General features: G+C 36.9%; 1 protein-coding gene across 4 annotated transcripts in view; it reads right to left on the bottom strand.

Moving 5' to 3' along the window:
* The window catches only part of Fam135a (family with sequence similarity 135 member A), an 84,501-nt gene that overhangs the window by 8,455 nt on the left and 57,838 nt on the right, over positions 1-18,208 (bottom strand). For 2 of the 4 annotated variants that reach the window (XM_038341563.1, XM_038341562.1), the window contains 8 exons: positions 14,874-14,947; positions 13,098-13,252; positions 10,516-12,880; positions 9,084-9,244; positions 6,967-7,058; positions 6,379-6,476; positions 4,093-4,244; positions 752-862 (listed from right to left, as the gene is read on the bottom strand). In XM_038341563.1, the coding sequence (XP_038197491.1) occupies positions 752-862; positions 4,093-4,244; positions 6,379-6,476; positions 6,967-7,058; positions 9,084-9,244; positions 10,516-12,880; positions 13,098-13,252; positions 14,874-14,947 (3,208 nt within the window). The remainder of the gene's footprint in view (positions 1-751; positions 863-4,092; positions 4,245-6,378; positions 6,477-6,966; positions 7,059-9,083; positions 9,245-10,515; positions 12,881-13,097; positions 13,253-14,873; positions 14,948-18,208) is intronic. The other 2 variants (XM_038341564.1, XM_038341565.1) reach the window with 2 other exon arrangements.

The raw sequence follows: 18,208 nt of genomic DNA on the forward strand, positions 1-18,208 counted from the left end.
TGTGAATGTTCACTTTTAAGCTTTCAATGTATGCTGTAATCCATATAAACCCAGAGGTCAGGTACTTAGTAAAGAGGATCTTCCAAGAAAATAGAATATACTGTCATGGAGAGACAAAGTAAAAACTAGAATGGAAGATTAAACAGGAAGGGGGTTAGAAGAGAAGGGCAAAGAATGGAATACTGAGAGGAATAATACACACTAAAAGACCATTAAATAACCATCTGGAAACCTACTACTGAAGAAGCTTTGTAAAATATACACACATATAAAAGGGATTCAAACAATACCCCACTAGGTATCTTTTTCTACCGAGTAAAACCTGCAGTGCCAGGAAGAGGTTAAATACTGTTGGGTCACTGACCAAAGGAGACCCATGGAACCCCTACACATCACAGACTATTTCCAAGGGTATTGGATGCGCTCCATAACCTGATGGTAAGGCCTATTGTTGAAAACAACACTTACATATGTCATCAAACACAGAGAGGTTGAGCTGGTGCCTACCTAGAGCCTTCACTTCCACTGACTAGTGTTCATGGTACTAGAAGGTACTCTGCACACTGCCAGAGAGAACAGTGATTATCAATATCTCCTGATAAGAAATTAAAAACTAATCTAATAGCTTAGCATTAGATTCTGCTATTTCTTTCCAAAATTATAGGTGAATGATTTATTTTCATCACTAGAAAGACCTGATAATCTGCTAGCTTATAAGCGCCTGCCTTCTAAACTGTTCCTAAATACTTACCTGCTTTATTACTAAGCTTATATAAAAATGTTTGGCGAGGGTCTGAATGATCTCGGCATGTCAGTTGTAAAAGAGAGCCTGATTTCTTCCATTTCTGCATAAACCAGAGACCTAGAAAGTTGAATATGATATGTGAAAATATGAAAGAGAATAATATATGCTAAAGTCATTAATGCTCATATCTACTCATTTAAAGACATCACATCATACATTAACATTTTGTTGGCTAACAAAAGTTTATTTGCAAAGTATTTCTACTCTCTGATATTTACAAGCACTTCTTAACATATTTGCAAGTACACATTAACCACAGCTTAATGGTAGCTCATTCTGCTAGTAACAAAATACAGAATAATATACAAAGAACAAACTTGGGGACATTATATCATTTGATAAGGAAGCAAAGGGTGGAAAGCCTCAACCACAGCAGATCCAATGCCTACGAACTGAGTTTTTAGTCTATCAGTCGTTACAGGGAAGGTATGGTAGGCTAATTAAAACAGCACTTGGAATGAACAACTTGTCAACATTTTCTAATAACAATTCAATTTTATTTAAATCCTGTATTTAATTGTATTTTATGTTACAAATAAGACATAGTTATACATTTTGAAAGATTTATCTTTATTTAATGTGTATGAGTATTTGCCAGCATGAATGTATGTGTATCACATGTGTGCTTGGTACATAAGCCAGAAGAAGGCATCAGATCCCTGACACTGGGAGTGACAGAGTTGTGAACTGCCATGTTGGTGTTGGGAACAGAACTTAGGTCCTCCATAGGAGAGCAACCCTTTCTCTTTAACTACCAAGACATTCCTCCTGTCCCAGTACCCCATATTTAAAGGAATCTTCATCACAATACAAATTAAACAAAATCTTAATCACTTCAAGTTTGAGTTATTCACTTCTAAATTTTTTGTTTCCTGTTTTATACAAGGAACAGTGAAAAAAATGAAGGAAAAAAATTTCTGATTAAATTTGATTGACTAAGGAAGCTGGGACAAAGTAGAGAGAAGAAAGAAATCCAACAAACCACATCCTGTTCATGTGGAGCTGTCCCTAGTGTTATTTAAGAATTTCGTTACTTCCCTTTCTCCTTCTTCTCCAGGATAGTATCTTACTAGGAAGGCCAGGTAGGCTATCTTCAAACTCATGATCTTCCTGCTTCAGCTTCTTAAGTGCTGGGATTACAGGCACAAACTACCTTGCTTGGCTTCATAGTTATGCATTTATTTCAAAAATATTTTATTTTTGTGTTTTGTGTATGTCAGGGTGTATACATGTGTCTAAAAACATATGCATATTTATACATATAAGTGCCCATGGAGTCCAGGAAAGTGCATTAGAGCCCCAGGAGTTGAAGTTGGATGTGGCTGTGAGTTGCTGGATGCAGGTGCTAGGAACTGACCTTTGGTTTCTCTGCAAGAGCAAGCTACATAGTATTAAATGTTGAGTCACCTGCAGCCTTCCTCATAATTTTTTGTAAAACTATAAATAAAGAATTGGCTGTTCTTTGAAATTACTGGTTTGAAGTGGGATACAAAAGAAACTGGAATGATTTATTAATTCCATTTATTAATGGAAGACACAGATTAGATTTTGCAGTGGGAATCTGATTAAACTATCACATTAAAAAACAACAATAAAACAAAACAAAACTAAGGGACGAATACCAACCAGTAGGCAAACATCTCAATAAAATGTTTATATGGGTTGGGCACTGTGGCACATAACCTTTAATCCTACTGCTAAGAATGCAGAGGTAGTCAAGGCCAGCTCAGTCTACATAGCAAGTTCTAGACTAGACGCAGCTACACAATGGCGTCTTGTTTCAAAGAAAACAAAAAATTTCTTTATCATTTATTTTAACATCTTTAGAAAATTTGGATTAATTTCTTACAAATAGTTTCCTCTTAAACATTATCAAACCAAAACCAATCAGTTAACAGTCTACAGAAAGTTATTTAATAACTATAATATATTAAACATATTTATTTATCTTTTCAACTAATAGAATGAATAGAACAATTAATGTATACGATAAAGAGGTAATGAAAACAGAGTTTAATGGAGGAAACTTCTGGAGGCTGACAAGCACCGCCTTGACTAATTTCTGAAATAAATTTTTTATTTGAGGTTTGAAGACTATTTTATTAGAATTTGAGAGAAAAATAACAGGGTAGGTAAGCTATAAATCTCAGCAGCTTCTTGAAACAAAAGGGAGAAAGCTGTGTCTTTTGGGTGAGGATCTGTGACAGTTTTGACTGACAACTTGACACACCATATAACTGCCAGGGAAAGGAGTATAAACAAGGGACTGTCTAGAATAGGTTGACCTGGGGTATTATTTATTTAATTCTTTATTACATTTGTGTGTCTGTGCATGCCATGCTGTGTATGGGGGGGAATCAAAATACAGTTTGAGGGAGCAGGCTTTCTCCTCCCACTATGTAGCCTTATCTCTGGTCTGCTCTTCTCTTGATTGGGTCAAACTAGGTGGAAAGACCATCCTGAATGTGGGCAGTGTCATTTGAGGAGCCAGGCCTTGGACTGAGTGAAAGGGAGGGAGCAGAGCACAGGCATGCTGCATGAACTGGCCATGGACATCACTGCCCAGCTGATCCCACCAGTGATGGACTACAGCCTGGAACTATGAGCCAATTACACCCTCCTTCCTTAAGCTCCTTCTGTCAGGGTATCTGATTGCAGCAATAGGAAATGGGACTAAAACAGGCCCAAGAGAGCAGGCATACTCAGCAATGGAGGTCTGCATGCAGCTTGTACACAGGGTGGGTGGACAGTGGCAAGACAAGAGTATCAGTGCAAGCATACTTGGGGTTCTGACTGCAATCCAAAGATCCAGAATGGGGAAGAGGTAGCATTATGCTTTTAAATTTTTTTTTTAAAAAATGCACTTAATTTCATGAGTATGAACGCTTGCCTGCATGCAGATATATGGACCATATGCAGGCCTGTTGGAGCCTCGGGACCTGGGTGAGAAACCACGTGGTGCTGAGAACCAACCCTGGGTCCTCTGCAAGAGCAAAGAGCGCCCTTAACTTGCTGAGCCATTTCTCCACTCCCCAAGTTAAGCTTGAATAAGAACTCAGAAAAATGGCCAGGCTAGCACACAGGGAAGAGCTGTGAGCAAACATTGAAATTTTTTATTAACTTATTTAATATACACAACAAAGTAGACTAGGTTTATCTTCTATTTTATGAGACTTCAAGTGTGGGAAAATTGGCTCTAAAAATAAACAGCAAAAAATTCTAAAACTATATTTAAAATATCTGCCCATGTCATATGTTTTTTTTTATAGAGAACAAAAAGCTTTTACCTGTATTAACGAGAGCACTGCTGTTGTAGAGTGTGCCAAGGTGAGGCCCAGAAAGAGAGAGAAAAGTATGAAGTTTGCTGAGGTAATATTTAAACCTTGGCCTTGTAAGTACTGAACGGATTATTAAGTTGCCCAATGAATGTCCAATAAAGCTGTAAGAAAGAAACAGAAACAATAATTTCTCTCTTATTTGTTTTAAAAGAAACAAACCAGTAACAACAACAAAACGCAAAAGAAACCTTCCAAACCTGACACACCAGAGATTATTTTGAAATACTAAAAATTTGGAATATTCTGTTTTTAAATAATAGTTTAATAATTAAAACACTAGCTTACAAAGAAAAAATAAGAATGTGGATCTCAATCATTATAATTTAAATAGTAATTAGTATCGGTTTAGAAATAAATATATTTAAAACTATTTGTAGGAGATGAATAAATGATATATGGCTCAGCAGTTAGGAGTACTTGCTGCTCTTACAGAGGATCCTGGTTCAGACCCCACCAACTTCATGGCTGCTCACAACTGTCTGTAACTCCAGTTCTTAGGAATCTGACGACCTTTTCCAGCTTCCATGGTTATAGGCATATACATGACTCACACACATTCATGGAGAAAAAATATTTGTCTACACGATACAAAGTCAAACAATGACTAGGTCATAATTTTGCCTCTTGAAATACACATCCAAATTACTTCCTTGTTAAACCCCAGATATAACAATGAAATTATACATATAAAAGACAAGAGAACACTTGTGAAATTATCTATTTGCTCCTCTTATACCATTGACAGTTTAAAAGGGAAGGAGCACAGCTGCTAAAGTGCTTGCCTAGGAAGCATGAGGCCCTGAGTTCAATTATCAAAGCCTATGGTAAAAAGAAAAAGAAAAAAAGAAGTTGGGGCCCACAGGGTAATTAACTTGTAAAGGCAACCTTGGTTTAATCTTGGAGCCTACATGATGGAAGGGGAGAACAGACTCAGGCTGTCTTCCAACCACATGTATGCTGTGCTATAGCACACACACATACACACACAAAACAAACATTATTTAAAAAAAAGGATGGGGGAGTGCTTATTTGCAATCTCAGTGCTGGACAGGTAAAGACAGGTGAATTTCTAGGTGCTTGCTAGCTAACCAGCCACTCTGGTCTACTTGGTAAGGACAAGAGAGCCCGTCTCAAAAACAAGGCAGACAGTGCCTGAGGACTGATAACTGCACCTGTCCTATGGTTTCCTTATGTGTGAATACACATGCATGTGTACCTATATGTACATATACACCCCCAAAACACTTAAGAAAAACTAATTTAAAAATGTTAACTAACACGTATTATTTATATGTATCTGTGGGTTGAAATGTGGCAGTCCAAAACATACATACACACACACACACACACACACACACACACACACACACACAAAATGTATCATCATCAAATCAAGGTAACTAGCATTTGCATCTCTTCAAATATCATTTCAATCTGTTGGAAACTTGTGACTCTTGTAGCTACTGTATATGAAACTAGACTATTTAAGAAAGGCACAGGTATAGTATCTGCTACCACTAATCTATTTCCTGTTTCTAAAGCTTATTCAGAACACTTTCTATAATAAGACAATACAATATGTCCTTAGTGGTGAATGCATGTATACATGCTTGTATGCATGTACATACAGGTACATATATATGTGTGCATACATATATAAAGACCAGAGATTGACATCAACTATCTTCTTTTATTGTTCTCTACTTTATTTCTTGAGACAGGATCTCTCAGTGAACCCAGAACTCACAAACTGGCTAGGCTGACTGTCAAGCAAGTTCCAGAGTTCACTTACTTGTCTCTGGTTCCCCAGTACCAGGTTGACAGAGGTACAACACCACACCTGGCTTTTACCTGGTGTTGGGAATTTCAACTTAGAACCTCATTCTTATATAGCAAGCACTTTACCTTGAGCCAATCTGCCTGGCTCTAATATATTCCGCCTTCCTTTCCTTTAGTGTTATAGTTCCCCATATTTTATTAAAATAAATTCTTTTGTGTGGATATATATGTATGCATGTGTGCCATGGTGTCCATGGGGATGTCAGTTCTCTCTTGGAACCATGTGGGTCCTACAGCTTGAATACATGCTGTCCCACTTGGTTGCAGGCACTGCTACCAGCTGAGTTGTCTCTCCAGCCCCAGTTCCTATACTTCAGATTAGGTGAACAATACTACAGACTGTTTAGCTCTGTAAGTCACAGAAATAGAAGAATAGACTGTGTAATAACATGTTACCTTATTTTTGAGACTGTTAAACTATATATCTGAATATACTGTATGATCTCATCCAAAAGGCGATCAGTCATGCAGTCAAAATCAGCAAAAGTATCATTCTAAATAAAAGGAAAACATATTATATACTAAAACATGTACCATAACATGAAAAACAGAATATAATTATATTATATTTTATTTAGGTCTTATCAATATAGTTAAATTCATTTTTGGGAAGTTAGTGACTGTAGCATTCACTATATTAGAAAGAGCAGAGTTTCTAGGGAAAGGCACCTCAGTATCCAATAACAGAACTTGCTTCATTTAGTTATGCCTTAGGCCAGCAGTATTAAATTATTAAAGTTGGGCCTCTAAGAATGGCTTAATTAATAAAATTTTTGTATAGAAATGTGAACTCTGAATGTTTCATACACAAAAGAGAACTCGTAAGTCAAAGGTATATCCTTTGTATGTCCTCAACATAAAAGTTGGTGGCAAACTTCACAAAAGTCAGAAAAGTATTTTCAAGACTACAGGCATTTTACAGCAAGCAAAATGTAGGATCCGGCACAAGAATATTTGCTGCCACTAAAAATACTGACTATTTACCTGGTTTCTCTCAGACATAAGAAAATCAACTCGTCCCCCAGGCAGTCCAAGTTCAATGTATGTTTTTACTAGTCGGAGATCGGCACTGTTTCCTGAAAAATGAAAAATGGTGTTTAAAGGGTGAGGTAAGGAAAAGGTGCCATGCACACTATCATGCATTTGTACAGTGTTTGGAAACAGGAAGTTCATGTCTTAATCCACTTGCTGATAAACAATTTATTGTGTAAAAGAGTTCCCAGACGATGTCTTTTCAAGTTTATTGAAGTTTATTTTATTTATCAATTTTATTTCTTAAGGCGTTTTGTTTCATTTATCTACCTAAGGGCACACCACTTTAGGGACGACGTGGATAAAGCATCTGTAAATGACTGACCTAATTTCTGTCGCTGCCCTAGCTGACCATGGAACAAATCTTGATGTAGTTTAGATTTAGTCTGTTGAATTTTCTCTGGTGGCTAGGATAATTTAACAACTGTTAACTAAAAATACATTGTAGACATATAAGTCAGATATAAAACAACAAATAGGTATAAAATATAGACCATCTTTAAAAAAACTAGTGGATTGTTCTGATTTCTTTGGTTTATCAGCAATATAGACACTATTATCAAATGTTCAATTTTATTTTACTCTTTTAATATTTATCATTTAGATATTTCCTAATTAAAATATTTTAATTTTTATTCCAAATTTTAAGGTTAATACCTCTTACTTTCATTATTAAGTATAAGTTTTATATGGCTTAAAATATAATTGATTAATCACATTTATGGGTTACAGAGTAGTTCTACTTAATAACTCATAATCATTGGTGCATACTCATTCACTAGAAATGGCTATTGCATCTCATCAATTATTCTTACTAATTTACTTGCGTAGTACATTTTAAAGAAATTTCTTTACATTTATTTTTGTATTCTGGAAATTTAAATTTTGTTATAATAATTCAATATATTGATGCTGCTAGCTAGAGTTTTATTTATTATGTCAAGTAGTCTGTTTAGGGGAGTGTTGGTATGTTGTTGCCACCGGATTTAGTACCACAGTTGAGGTAACCAAAGAATGGGCTGCATGGCATCTCTTTCCTATTGTTCTGAACCAATTGATGTGATGCACAGACAATCTGTATTTGAAGGAAATCTTCCAGGAATTCAACTGTGAAGAAGGCTTCTTTAGGAGATAATTTTTCCCATCTCAGTATTTGAGGATAGAATGAAAAAGTTGGTATTGAAGGTAGTTTATTTCTTGAAAGGTCTTTTTTTAAAAAAAAGTAATATACTGTGGGACAATGGTTTTACCCTGTAAAGATTTGTTTCTTATATTTATTTAATAAAATGCTGATTGGCCAGTAGCCAGGCAGGAAGTATAGGCGGGGCAATGAGAACAGGAGAATTCTGGGACGAGGAAAGGCCAGTCTGCAGTCATCACCCAGATGCAGAGGACGCAGGATGTGACTGCCTTGCAGAAAAAGGTACCAAGCCACGTGGCTAACACAGACAAGAATTATGGGCTAATATAAGTTATAAGAGTTAATAAGATGTCTGAGCTAATAAGTCTGATTATTTGTAATTAATGTAGACCTCTGTATGATTCTTTGGGACTTATGGCTGCAGGATCAGGCGGGACAGAAACCTCTGTTATGCTGATCTAGAAACTGTTGGTTTTTTTCTACGCTTATCAACCCAAAAAGACAAAGCTCCTAAGTAGCCAGGGCCGCTGTCACTGTCACAAAACTACAGAATGAAGTTAGTGAGGTCTTAGATTAGTAAGGGTAACATTTTTTTCCAGTCTGAAATGTTAAGAAGGCAAAAAGAGGATAGAAAACTATTAAAGGAGCAGTGCTGAGGTTATAGTTGATAAAGTCATCCAGACTACTGAAAAACTAAAACATTACATGAGTGTCAGATCCATGGCAAATTTCCTTAAAACCAACAACAAAAAAGAAAATCTAGTATTATATTTAGTAAAGATAAGCATATTTTTGTTTCATAATGTAATAATATACATTAATCTTAGCAACTCACCATTTTTCAAGTTCAAAAGCTTACAGGTAACTAAATGTCCTATTAGGAAAAGTTATTGAGTTGCCATAGGGTACATCAATGGCTGACACGTACCATCTAAACCATGGACACAGACTATGAGATGCACGCCGTCCTCAGAACCATCCTCTTCTTCCACACTAAAGTAAGGCGCTGAGGGTGCCAGCAGAGGAACGTCACTGTACATGAACCCGGGCAGCTTAAGTTGCTTCAATTCTTCTTTTGCCTGAAGGAAGCTGAAGTGAAATATTACAGAAAATATTCACTACTAAAGATCAATCACTCTGTTTTAAGAAACACAAAGAGAACATAATGAATTTAGAGAAGTGCAGAAAAAGTAAGTTCAGCAATATTTGTAAAAATTATGAAACCACATGGGATCATCTAAACGACTTTATCAAAGGGCAACCTTTTGCTACTCTTAATACATACTCTAACTAGAAAAAATGAACACTTTAAGCCTGAAGTCACTTTAAAATAGTCTGTTAACCTTGGACTGGCTATGAAAATGTCAGAAGTGGTTTACGCTTTATGTGTAACTTAATACTGCATGCACACAGTAGCTAAAAGTACTGGAAAATGGCAATCTGCTATCATGTAATCACATTTTTTTTTTCTTCTTTGCTCTCTTATAATTTAAAAGACGCCATCCTGGAAAGCACAACAGTGAGTATGGTACTCAAGCAGGGTGGATTACTTCCTAAAAATACCAATAAGGAGCAGCACCAAGAGAGGCACAAGGCTGTAACGGGCAGCATATAGTATCTGGCATAACAAACTGAGCTTGAAGACTAAACATCAGCACTGCTATTTAGCATGACCCCCATCTGGCTGAGGAAAGTGGGTGAAGACACATAGACTTTGCTTTCTCATGCCTCAGAAAAAGGGAGAAGAACCCAAAAGGTGGCAGCAACTTTAGTTTGTTCTTGAGACAGGGTCTGAAGACCCTGTTACCACATTCTAGCTTTAAGTTTTATACATCTCAAGTTTATACACGAACCAGAGTGATCTGTGAGCTTTAAAAACCTACTGTATACAATGTTCCGACTTCTCAAATCACAGATCATGATTTGGTCTAGGCTGAAGTAGATTTTAGGAAACAGTGCAGACTGGAAACAACTGACTTAAAGCAAGGCAACTAGGGTTGGGTAGGTTTAAGAGTTTCTACAAATATGTCATTCATTTACTCAATATCACCCTATTTATCACATGTACTCATAAAGCCCAACTCTTTCCCGAGGTCATGGGGAGAAACGATCAACTAACAAATACAGATTTGTTAGATTTAGTGATTGCGCACTTCTGACAGAAAGCTGCTGAAAGTATCTAACCTACACAACAGGCGATATGGAAGCGGTCTGCCCATACTGTACCCATTTCATCATCTTAACAATTAACAAAAAGGAGCATGTTTTGTTAGAAGGAACAAAATGATTCTATCTTTTGGCACTATATCTGATTGTTCTAGATACACACTTAGCACACAATATTGAGTTTCATTACTTACGCATGTATTTGAGGTTTTGGTGAATTTTCATACCAGGAAGTTGAAGAAGTGAAGTTGCAAGAAATGCTGCTTGGCTGCTTTGTAATGGCATCGAATTTACTTCTAGGAGGATATTTACCACCACAAGGAGACTCTCGTGGAGCAGATGGGAAAGACAAACAACCGGAAGTACAAACAGCAGGAACAGGTACAGCAGCCCTCAGATAGTCACTGCTCACTCTCTCGCACTGCGTGTGTCTCTCTTCTCCTAGCGCATCTCCACTTGCATAGTGAACACTTCCTGTTCCTTCTGCAGCTGAGAAATCTGCTTCTTCATGATACCCATTTTGAATCATTTGTTGATCCTGCTCCTCTTCCTCCTCTTCTTCTTTGCCTTGTTCCTGCTGAAGATCACTAATTCCTTTTTCACAGGTTTCCTTCTGAGAGCTAACTGAGCTGTGGTAGCTAACAGCACATGTGTCAGAAATATCAGGATTGCTCTGAGATCCAAAATAATTTTCCACAAGCCCTTGTTTTACCACATCAGTACTACTGGAAATAGAGTCATCTGGACTCAGATGAGGGTCATTTTCAATAACAGGGGTTTCTGTGTGTATTTCCTTGTGATTTAACGGCTCACTACATTTTTTTCCCACAGCCCTATCTTCACTAAGCTCCGCGTTAGTAGAAACGGAGCCTGAAACAACACAAGGAGTACCTAAGCAAATCAGCTTTGAGCTTAGTGTTGTTGCTGTTTCTGCAGAGTTGTTATCAGATGTATCATGGCTCGGGGAGCCTTTAAGCACAGTATCCAAATTAGGTTTGGAGTCACAACTACTTTTCACATCACTGGCAGTATCTCCACCTGAGAAAACAAGTTGTAAAGGGTCTTTACTACTTGGATTTAAGGAAGGCATTGCTAAAGTTTCACTGTCCAAATGCTCTGAAAATACAACACATTGCTGCTGCAAAAGAATACTTGACTTTTTAGAATCATCACACTTTGGCAGATCCATAGTTTCTAGATTTAATACAGTTTTACTATCACTTAGATGACACTCAGGTACAGCAGATTTCTTACAGTTATCATCAGGTGACAATTCATCATCAGAAGGTAGGGAGTTTATCGATGTCAAAGATGACTGTATTTCACTTAAAGCACTTGTGCTCTCAGTGCAGTGACTTCCTAGTGAAAATTTTACATTGTGATCAGGCTTCATCAAAAGCTGAGGAAATAATCTTTCATTATTATAAGGACCTGGCCCTTGGAGAGTTTCAAAGGGTATTTCTGGATTTGGATGTGTTGCAAAAGAACTTGGTTCACTTTCCACACCTGAGTCTGAAAATCTAGAGGAAGCGTATGTGGCATTAGTGTCTGGTAACTTAATTGTGTCACCACTTACTACAACATGATATTCTTTTGTAGAAGGAGCAGGTAGATGACTTCTCAATTTGGTTAATGATTCTTCAGCAGAGTGAGACTTCATTTCCTGTAAAGCATCCTTTCCAAGGGTTATTTCTATAGACTTGGATTTACCATTAGATTCTGAGGACTCACAACTGTGTAGTAAATTATCCACAAATAGTTCATCTTCTCGAAACTCTGCCCAAGCTCCTATTTTAACAGTTATTTTCTCTCCACTGAAAGGCTCTTTACTGCTGGGCTTGACTTCAAGTGTTCTAACTCCTGAAGATGGAGTTGTTCGATAGTCATGGCAATCACCTGATGAACTTCTAAATGCCAGATTGTGCTCCACATGTGAGATATCACTATCGTCTTGGGAGATACCAAGATTACCTGAAATGGACAAATTTGCACAAAGATTTAGGCTGCCAGAGTTCAGAAGATCGAACTGGTCTGGTTGCATACTTTCAGTATCTGGAGACTTGTGTTCAGTTCTGTCTGTATTAGCTGGCAAAGAGCTAGCTTCCTTTTGACTTGTCTGTCTGATGTAGGTATTTGGGTCAAAATTATATCCACATATTGTGGGATCCAGACCTTCTTCCTGACTATGTGAAGGATTGCCTTCAAAGCATTTAGTGAGATCACTTGATGTTGTATTTTTCAAACATTTGTAGCTTACTAAAACCACAGAATCTTTAGAGTTCTGTTTTATTAACTTTTTTGTGTTTTCTGGTTTCATTGTTTTCATGAGCTTAGTGACCTTAACCTTGGATTTATTTGCTTCTTCATTCTTTCCTTTTAGAGATTTTGTTAGCTGCTTTTCACCTTCTGTATAGCAAATACTGGAGGCAACAGCAGGTCTGACCTTCACCTCTGGGCTACAAAGTCCTGCTACAGAGCTCTCTTCAGTCTCATGTTTATCCACTCTACTGGACTCTGTTATCTGAAGACTCTGAATTCCCATCCAGGGCGCATCTAAGTCTTTCATCCAAAGAAAAAAAGATTCAAGTTTACAACAAGTGTGAGAGTTCAAGGGATCGAGACTACTTTTTCTAACTACAACTTTCTAATTTCCTCAAAAGTAAATGAAACTAGAGGGGGAACTGATTTAATATTAGGGAATGGTTTTATGTATATCTGGAAGAATATGCTGAAATCGACATACATAGCTTATGTATTTTAGTTAGATTATACTTACCTTCAATAACTGAATCTAAATACCTATCTTCAAAGATTATAGGTAATGAATTGAGATCTCCATCTAATTCACTACATTCAATAGGTAGGGGTGGAAGAGAACTGCAGAAGGAAGTATTTTTGATAGCGGTGCACATCTGTAGATGACTCTGAGCACTGAAAAATATTCTTAAGTCAGATTGTAGTGAAAAAATAATTACACCCACCTCCACTTTAAAATCTACCCTGTTCTCTTCCCCCACCACTCTTAACCCCTTTCCTCAAGATACAGTGTCCTTGGGAAAAGTTTCTTGGTCAGAGATTAAAAATTGGCAAAATGAAAATTATGCTTTACTAATAATAAATTATTGTCATAAAATTACAGTTTGCTGACAAGCTAATTCCTATTCTATTGTATGAACGTAGTATCAAAAGTTCAATGCTAATTACTTACTAATTACTTAATGAGAACACGGGAAAAGTGTGTTTCACAAGGCTGCTTTACCAATACATATTGATAAATACATTGAACATCTATTTAAAACAAGATACACAAAGCCTAATATAAAATAGTGATCAGGTATATTTTCTAGGGCTTGGACATAAGGCTCGGTGGTTAAAAGCATTTAGTGCTCCGGTAAAAGACCCACTTTGATTCCCAGCACCCACATGGGGGCTTGCAACCATGTAACTGTAACTAATGTACTATAGTTCCAGGAGGTCTGACTCCTTTCTCTGATCTACAATAGGACCAGGCCCACACATGGTGAGCATACATACATTCGGAAAAAAACATTCTCACACACACACACACACACACACACACACACACACACACACACACACACACAAAACCAAAAAAAAAACCCCAAAATTGAAAAAAATTTTCTAATAAAAATTTCAAAAGAATCAAAATAGAGTAGTTAACTGCATTTACTTATATCACCCAGTGTGAACAGCTAACACCTGCCCCATTTTTATGCTTCAACTCTACCTCTTATGTCCATAACTACTGTTTATAAGTGTTTTTAGTAGGTAAAATATCTATGAACTGAAATATATCCTACATGATTTGACAAAAAAATACACAACAGAATAAATACTTCCATCTACTCACACTTTTTTCTAATTTCCCAGCCCTGTCAACCCCAGGAGAACCACTGTTTGGACTTTCTTCACCCGAGTTTTGCTTCTTCAAAATTTCATATATAAAAACGGATACAGTATTCACTTGTCTGTTTTATTTTCCTCAGGGAAATGACTTCAAGCAACTCTTTAAAGCCCGAAAACAAAACCTAACCACATTCAGTAGGAATGATGGAAGGCAAACAAAGTTTCGGAGGTTTTGTTTTGTTTTTAGAGTTGTTCTGGAACTTGTTCTGTAGACCAGGCTGGCCTCAAACAGGGAGATCCATCTGCCTATGGCTCTCGGGTGCTAGGATTAAAGGCATGCGCTACTACTGCCCAGCTACTTGGACATTTGAACTGTGTATCATTTATGTGATGGAAGGCAGTGCGAATCACACATGATATGAAAACAATGAATGTGAGCTATTCTGACCTGAGGAAGCAAAGACGGAAGACAACGGCATGTGAAGAGCAGAGCTACACAGTGCTATCTACATCAGTGCAAGGCCATTATACCTTTCTTGAACAGAAAGGGACTTTCAAAAAAATTCCTAAATTAAACCTTTTCTTCTGCCTTAAATACTATAAAGTCTGTCATCAATAATTCTGTGATAAGACATCTTAAGTATAAGAAAAAACAATTATCTGCATTTGGATTTGTGCTACTTACTGAAGCTCTTGGTATGCAATGGCAGCTTCTCTTGGATGTTCAAAACAAAAGAATGCCTCCGAAAATCTGCGAACCTAAATAATTTCAAAAAGGAACATTGATAATCAGGTATGTTCCATTAGTCAATTTGGTACAGACTAGCAAGCAGGGATGCTGATTCCACTAGGCATTCAAAAACCACTCCCATGAGAATTACACTTCTTTTCTTCAGTGTTCCTAAATCACTGTATTTCTATATGGTATGGAATAAAGAAAAAACAGAACTGAGAAACTTAGACTTACATTCTGATATCATTTTTCCTCCTTAAATTAAGGTAGGGATAGTACTTATACCATTTGCTTTGTCTACAGCATCCAGAATAGTGCCCAACACATGGGAAATGATGGAGGGAAATCCCGGGTGGCCAACTTCATGTACATTATTTGTCAGACATTCAAGTATATAACCATGAACTGAGTGATGTATTAGCATTGTGACTTTGGGCATTTGACTCAGAGTTTCAGGTGATGCACTTTCAAACTGCACTCAATTCTTGTGCAACGGCACAAGGGGTATGATTTGTGTATAGTTCTCCTAAGGCAGAATGCAGTGACCATTAGAACAGCAGTTACAAAAGCGTGTGTTTATATCTATCCATACTAGAAACTTCTGTTGCATGTATACTATGTTGTTCACATATGTTGTGGTGTCTAACGCAGACATGGAGAGAGACAGTGGGGAGGCACTGATGAGAGTGTGTACTGCGGTCTTTACTTTCAAATGTGCTCTAATCATCTACTTAGCTCCTGTTTCTCTCAGCACTAAAGAAAGGATGAAGGAAAATATCTGCCTGTTTGTCTAGAGTTTGTTTTCCCTGGTGACTATAAAGTGTAAGCATTTATTTTATTATATTGAGAACACAAAGAAAGAGGTTTTATTATAACATCTCCATACTGTATTTTCACAATATCCAGCCTTTTCCTTCCCCTCTCTCCCTTCTTTGCCTTCTCCTCAGAAACTCCTCTTTTATTTCTTACAACCTTCCTTCTCTTTAGCTCCCACTAGATTTCCAGAGTCGGCGAGTGGCTCCCCTTCTCTCCTTCACCATCCTGATTCCTATAGTAAGTAGTATTTCTTGCTAGTATCTTACTTAGGAGGCTCTGTGCTAAGGCCCTGATTTAAACCTTAAAAGGGCTATGGAGGAGATATCTTCATTTAGTCAGTGAGGAGGCTATAGCAAGAGGAACCAAGGAGACACAGGCAGTAAGTAAGTGATAAACCCATTTCAAGTACAGATTTGGGAAAAACTAAATCTTACACTCTAGTTCTTATCTTTTTGTCTTTCTACATCAAGATTCTGCAGTTAGAAATCTTTCCATGCCTCTATGTACTCATATGAGGTTCCTTTTTTCATTCTCTTACAATTACACACAGGGATGCTATGCCATGAATGAGTCTATTCACTGTACTGTGTCACCATAACTAATGTATGAGTGCCACCTGATGGCAACACATAATATTAAAATGTGTTAGGTTTCCAAATTTAAATTTAGGGGATACAAGAAATATATATTACTACTTTGTTATAGCTGCTTACAAAAGTGAGTTTGTAAAAGTTTGTAATATACTCTAATTTAAAATTCATTTACTTGGCACTATCACAACTATTGAAATTTTAGCAATAGAAAAAAGATGAACTTTCAATGGTTAGATAATATTAATGCTTTAAAGAGGTAAATATTCTTTCCTGGGCTTACTTGAATATGTGGTTTAAACTGTTAAGAGAATTTGTTCTAGTATTTTTATATGTGTTCATGTACAGCAGAGTCTGATGCTGAGCACAGGCTTTCGATCTGATAGATTATGGTTATATTACCCTGAAAAATGTAGCACTTTACAAATGTTTATTTGAATATATTTTCTTTGCTCTTTGTGTTAAAGAAGGATACAATAAAGCTTTATTATACAAAAACTGATTCACATTTAATATCAGATACAATTGTAGCTCATTTCTTGATATGATATGCATCTCTTCTAAAAGCAAATTAACAAAGAGAAAAACTTTTTCGGACATGTGACAGACATTTTATTTTATTATTTTACTTTATTAAGGTTTAGTAAGCCCTCCTGTTCTCCCTGGACACACACGTGAGGTCGCGCTACATCCCGCGCTCACCATTTTTCTAGTTCTCTGGAGGTGTATGAGTTATGGCATCACACATTTAGAGTACAATTTCATGAATTCTGATGTGAAAGCATCACCATGCTAACAACATGAACACACCCATCAAAAAGAACATGAAAATTTGCAGAGACAATTGCACATAACAGTCAGGAGACTGTAAGAAGCAGAGCTGGCTTGCTTTGTTTATAATTTGGAGTCAGGGTGTTACTCAGTAGCCTTGGTACTCACTATGTGGTTCACTTTGATGGCAAACTCACAGCCAGCCTGTCTCTGTCATCCCAGTGCTGGGATTATAAGCATAAACTACCAGGCCCAGTTATAACTACTTGATATAAAAAAACCTACTGCAGGCATGGTGACACATGCCTTTAATCCCAGCACTTGAAAGGCAGAGGCAGGCAGATCTCTTTGAGTTTCAGGACAGTGAGTGCTACACAGTAAGACACTGTTGCAAAAAACAAAATAAAATAAATAAAAAGGTAAAGTACACCATAAAAAACAACACCTCTTCAAAAATCCCCGTAAGTAAGGAATAAAAAAGAAATAAAATACAACTTGGGACCTTTCAATATCAAATCTAATTAATATTCTAAGAATTTTAGTAGAATAGGATGCCCACATATTCAGGTTGACTATATTATCTAAACTTTGCAATAATGAACTATTTGGAAAGAAAGTTCTCAAAAGAAATATATGCAGTCAATAAACACTTGAAACAAGTGTCCCACACCCTTCGTCACTAGGAGAGTGAAATGTCAACTGCTTTTCTAGTTCATCACATTCCAGTGAGAATGGCTATGGAGAAAACAATGCCAACAGATGCACTGACTGCTCTGAGGCACCCAAGCCCTCACCGAAGTCCTAATTTCCAAAGAGCACCGAGGAAAAGGCAGTTCAGCAGTGTGAGCACACCACGAGAACTGGTTATATTTCTACTAAAATTCATCCCTGTTCAAAATCATGGTGGTAAAAAATGTTAATGAAAATTGTCTGAAAGATACACATTGCATTTATTGAGCTATTCATTTTAAATTACTATACAAAGCTAAAGAAAATCATTAGTAACATGGATACTGTAATTATGCTATTTTATCCACTTCAGAATCTCATATTAGGCCTTTTAGAGAAGCAACTAATCTTTATTAAAGGATTTCTAAGGAAGAACCCTAA

Source organism: Arvicola amphibius, chromosome 9 (assembly GCF_903992535.2).
Source record: "Arvicola amphibius chromosome 9, mArvAmp1.2, whole genome shotgun sequence".
Classification (NCBI taxonomy): Eukaryota; Metazoa; Chordata; class Mammalia; order Rodentia; family Cricetidae; genus Arvicola; species Arvicola amphibius.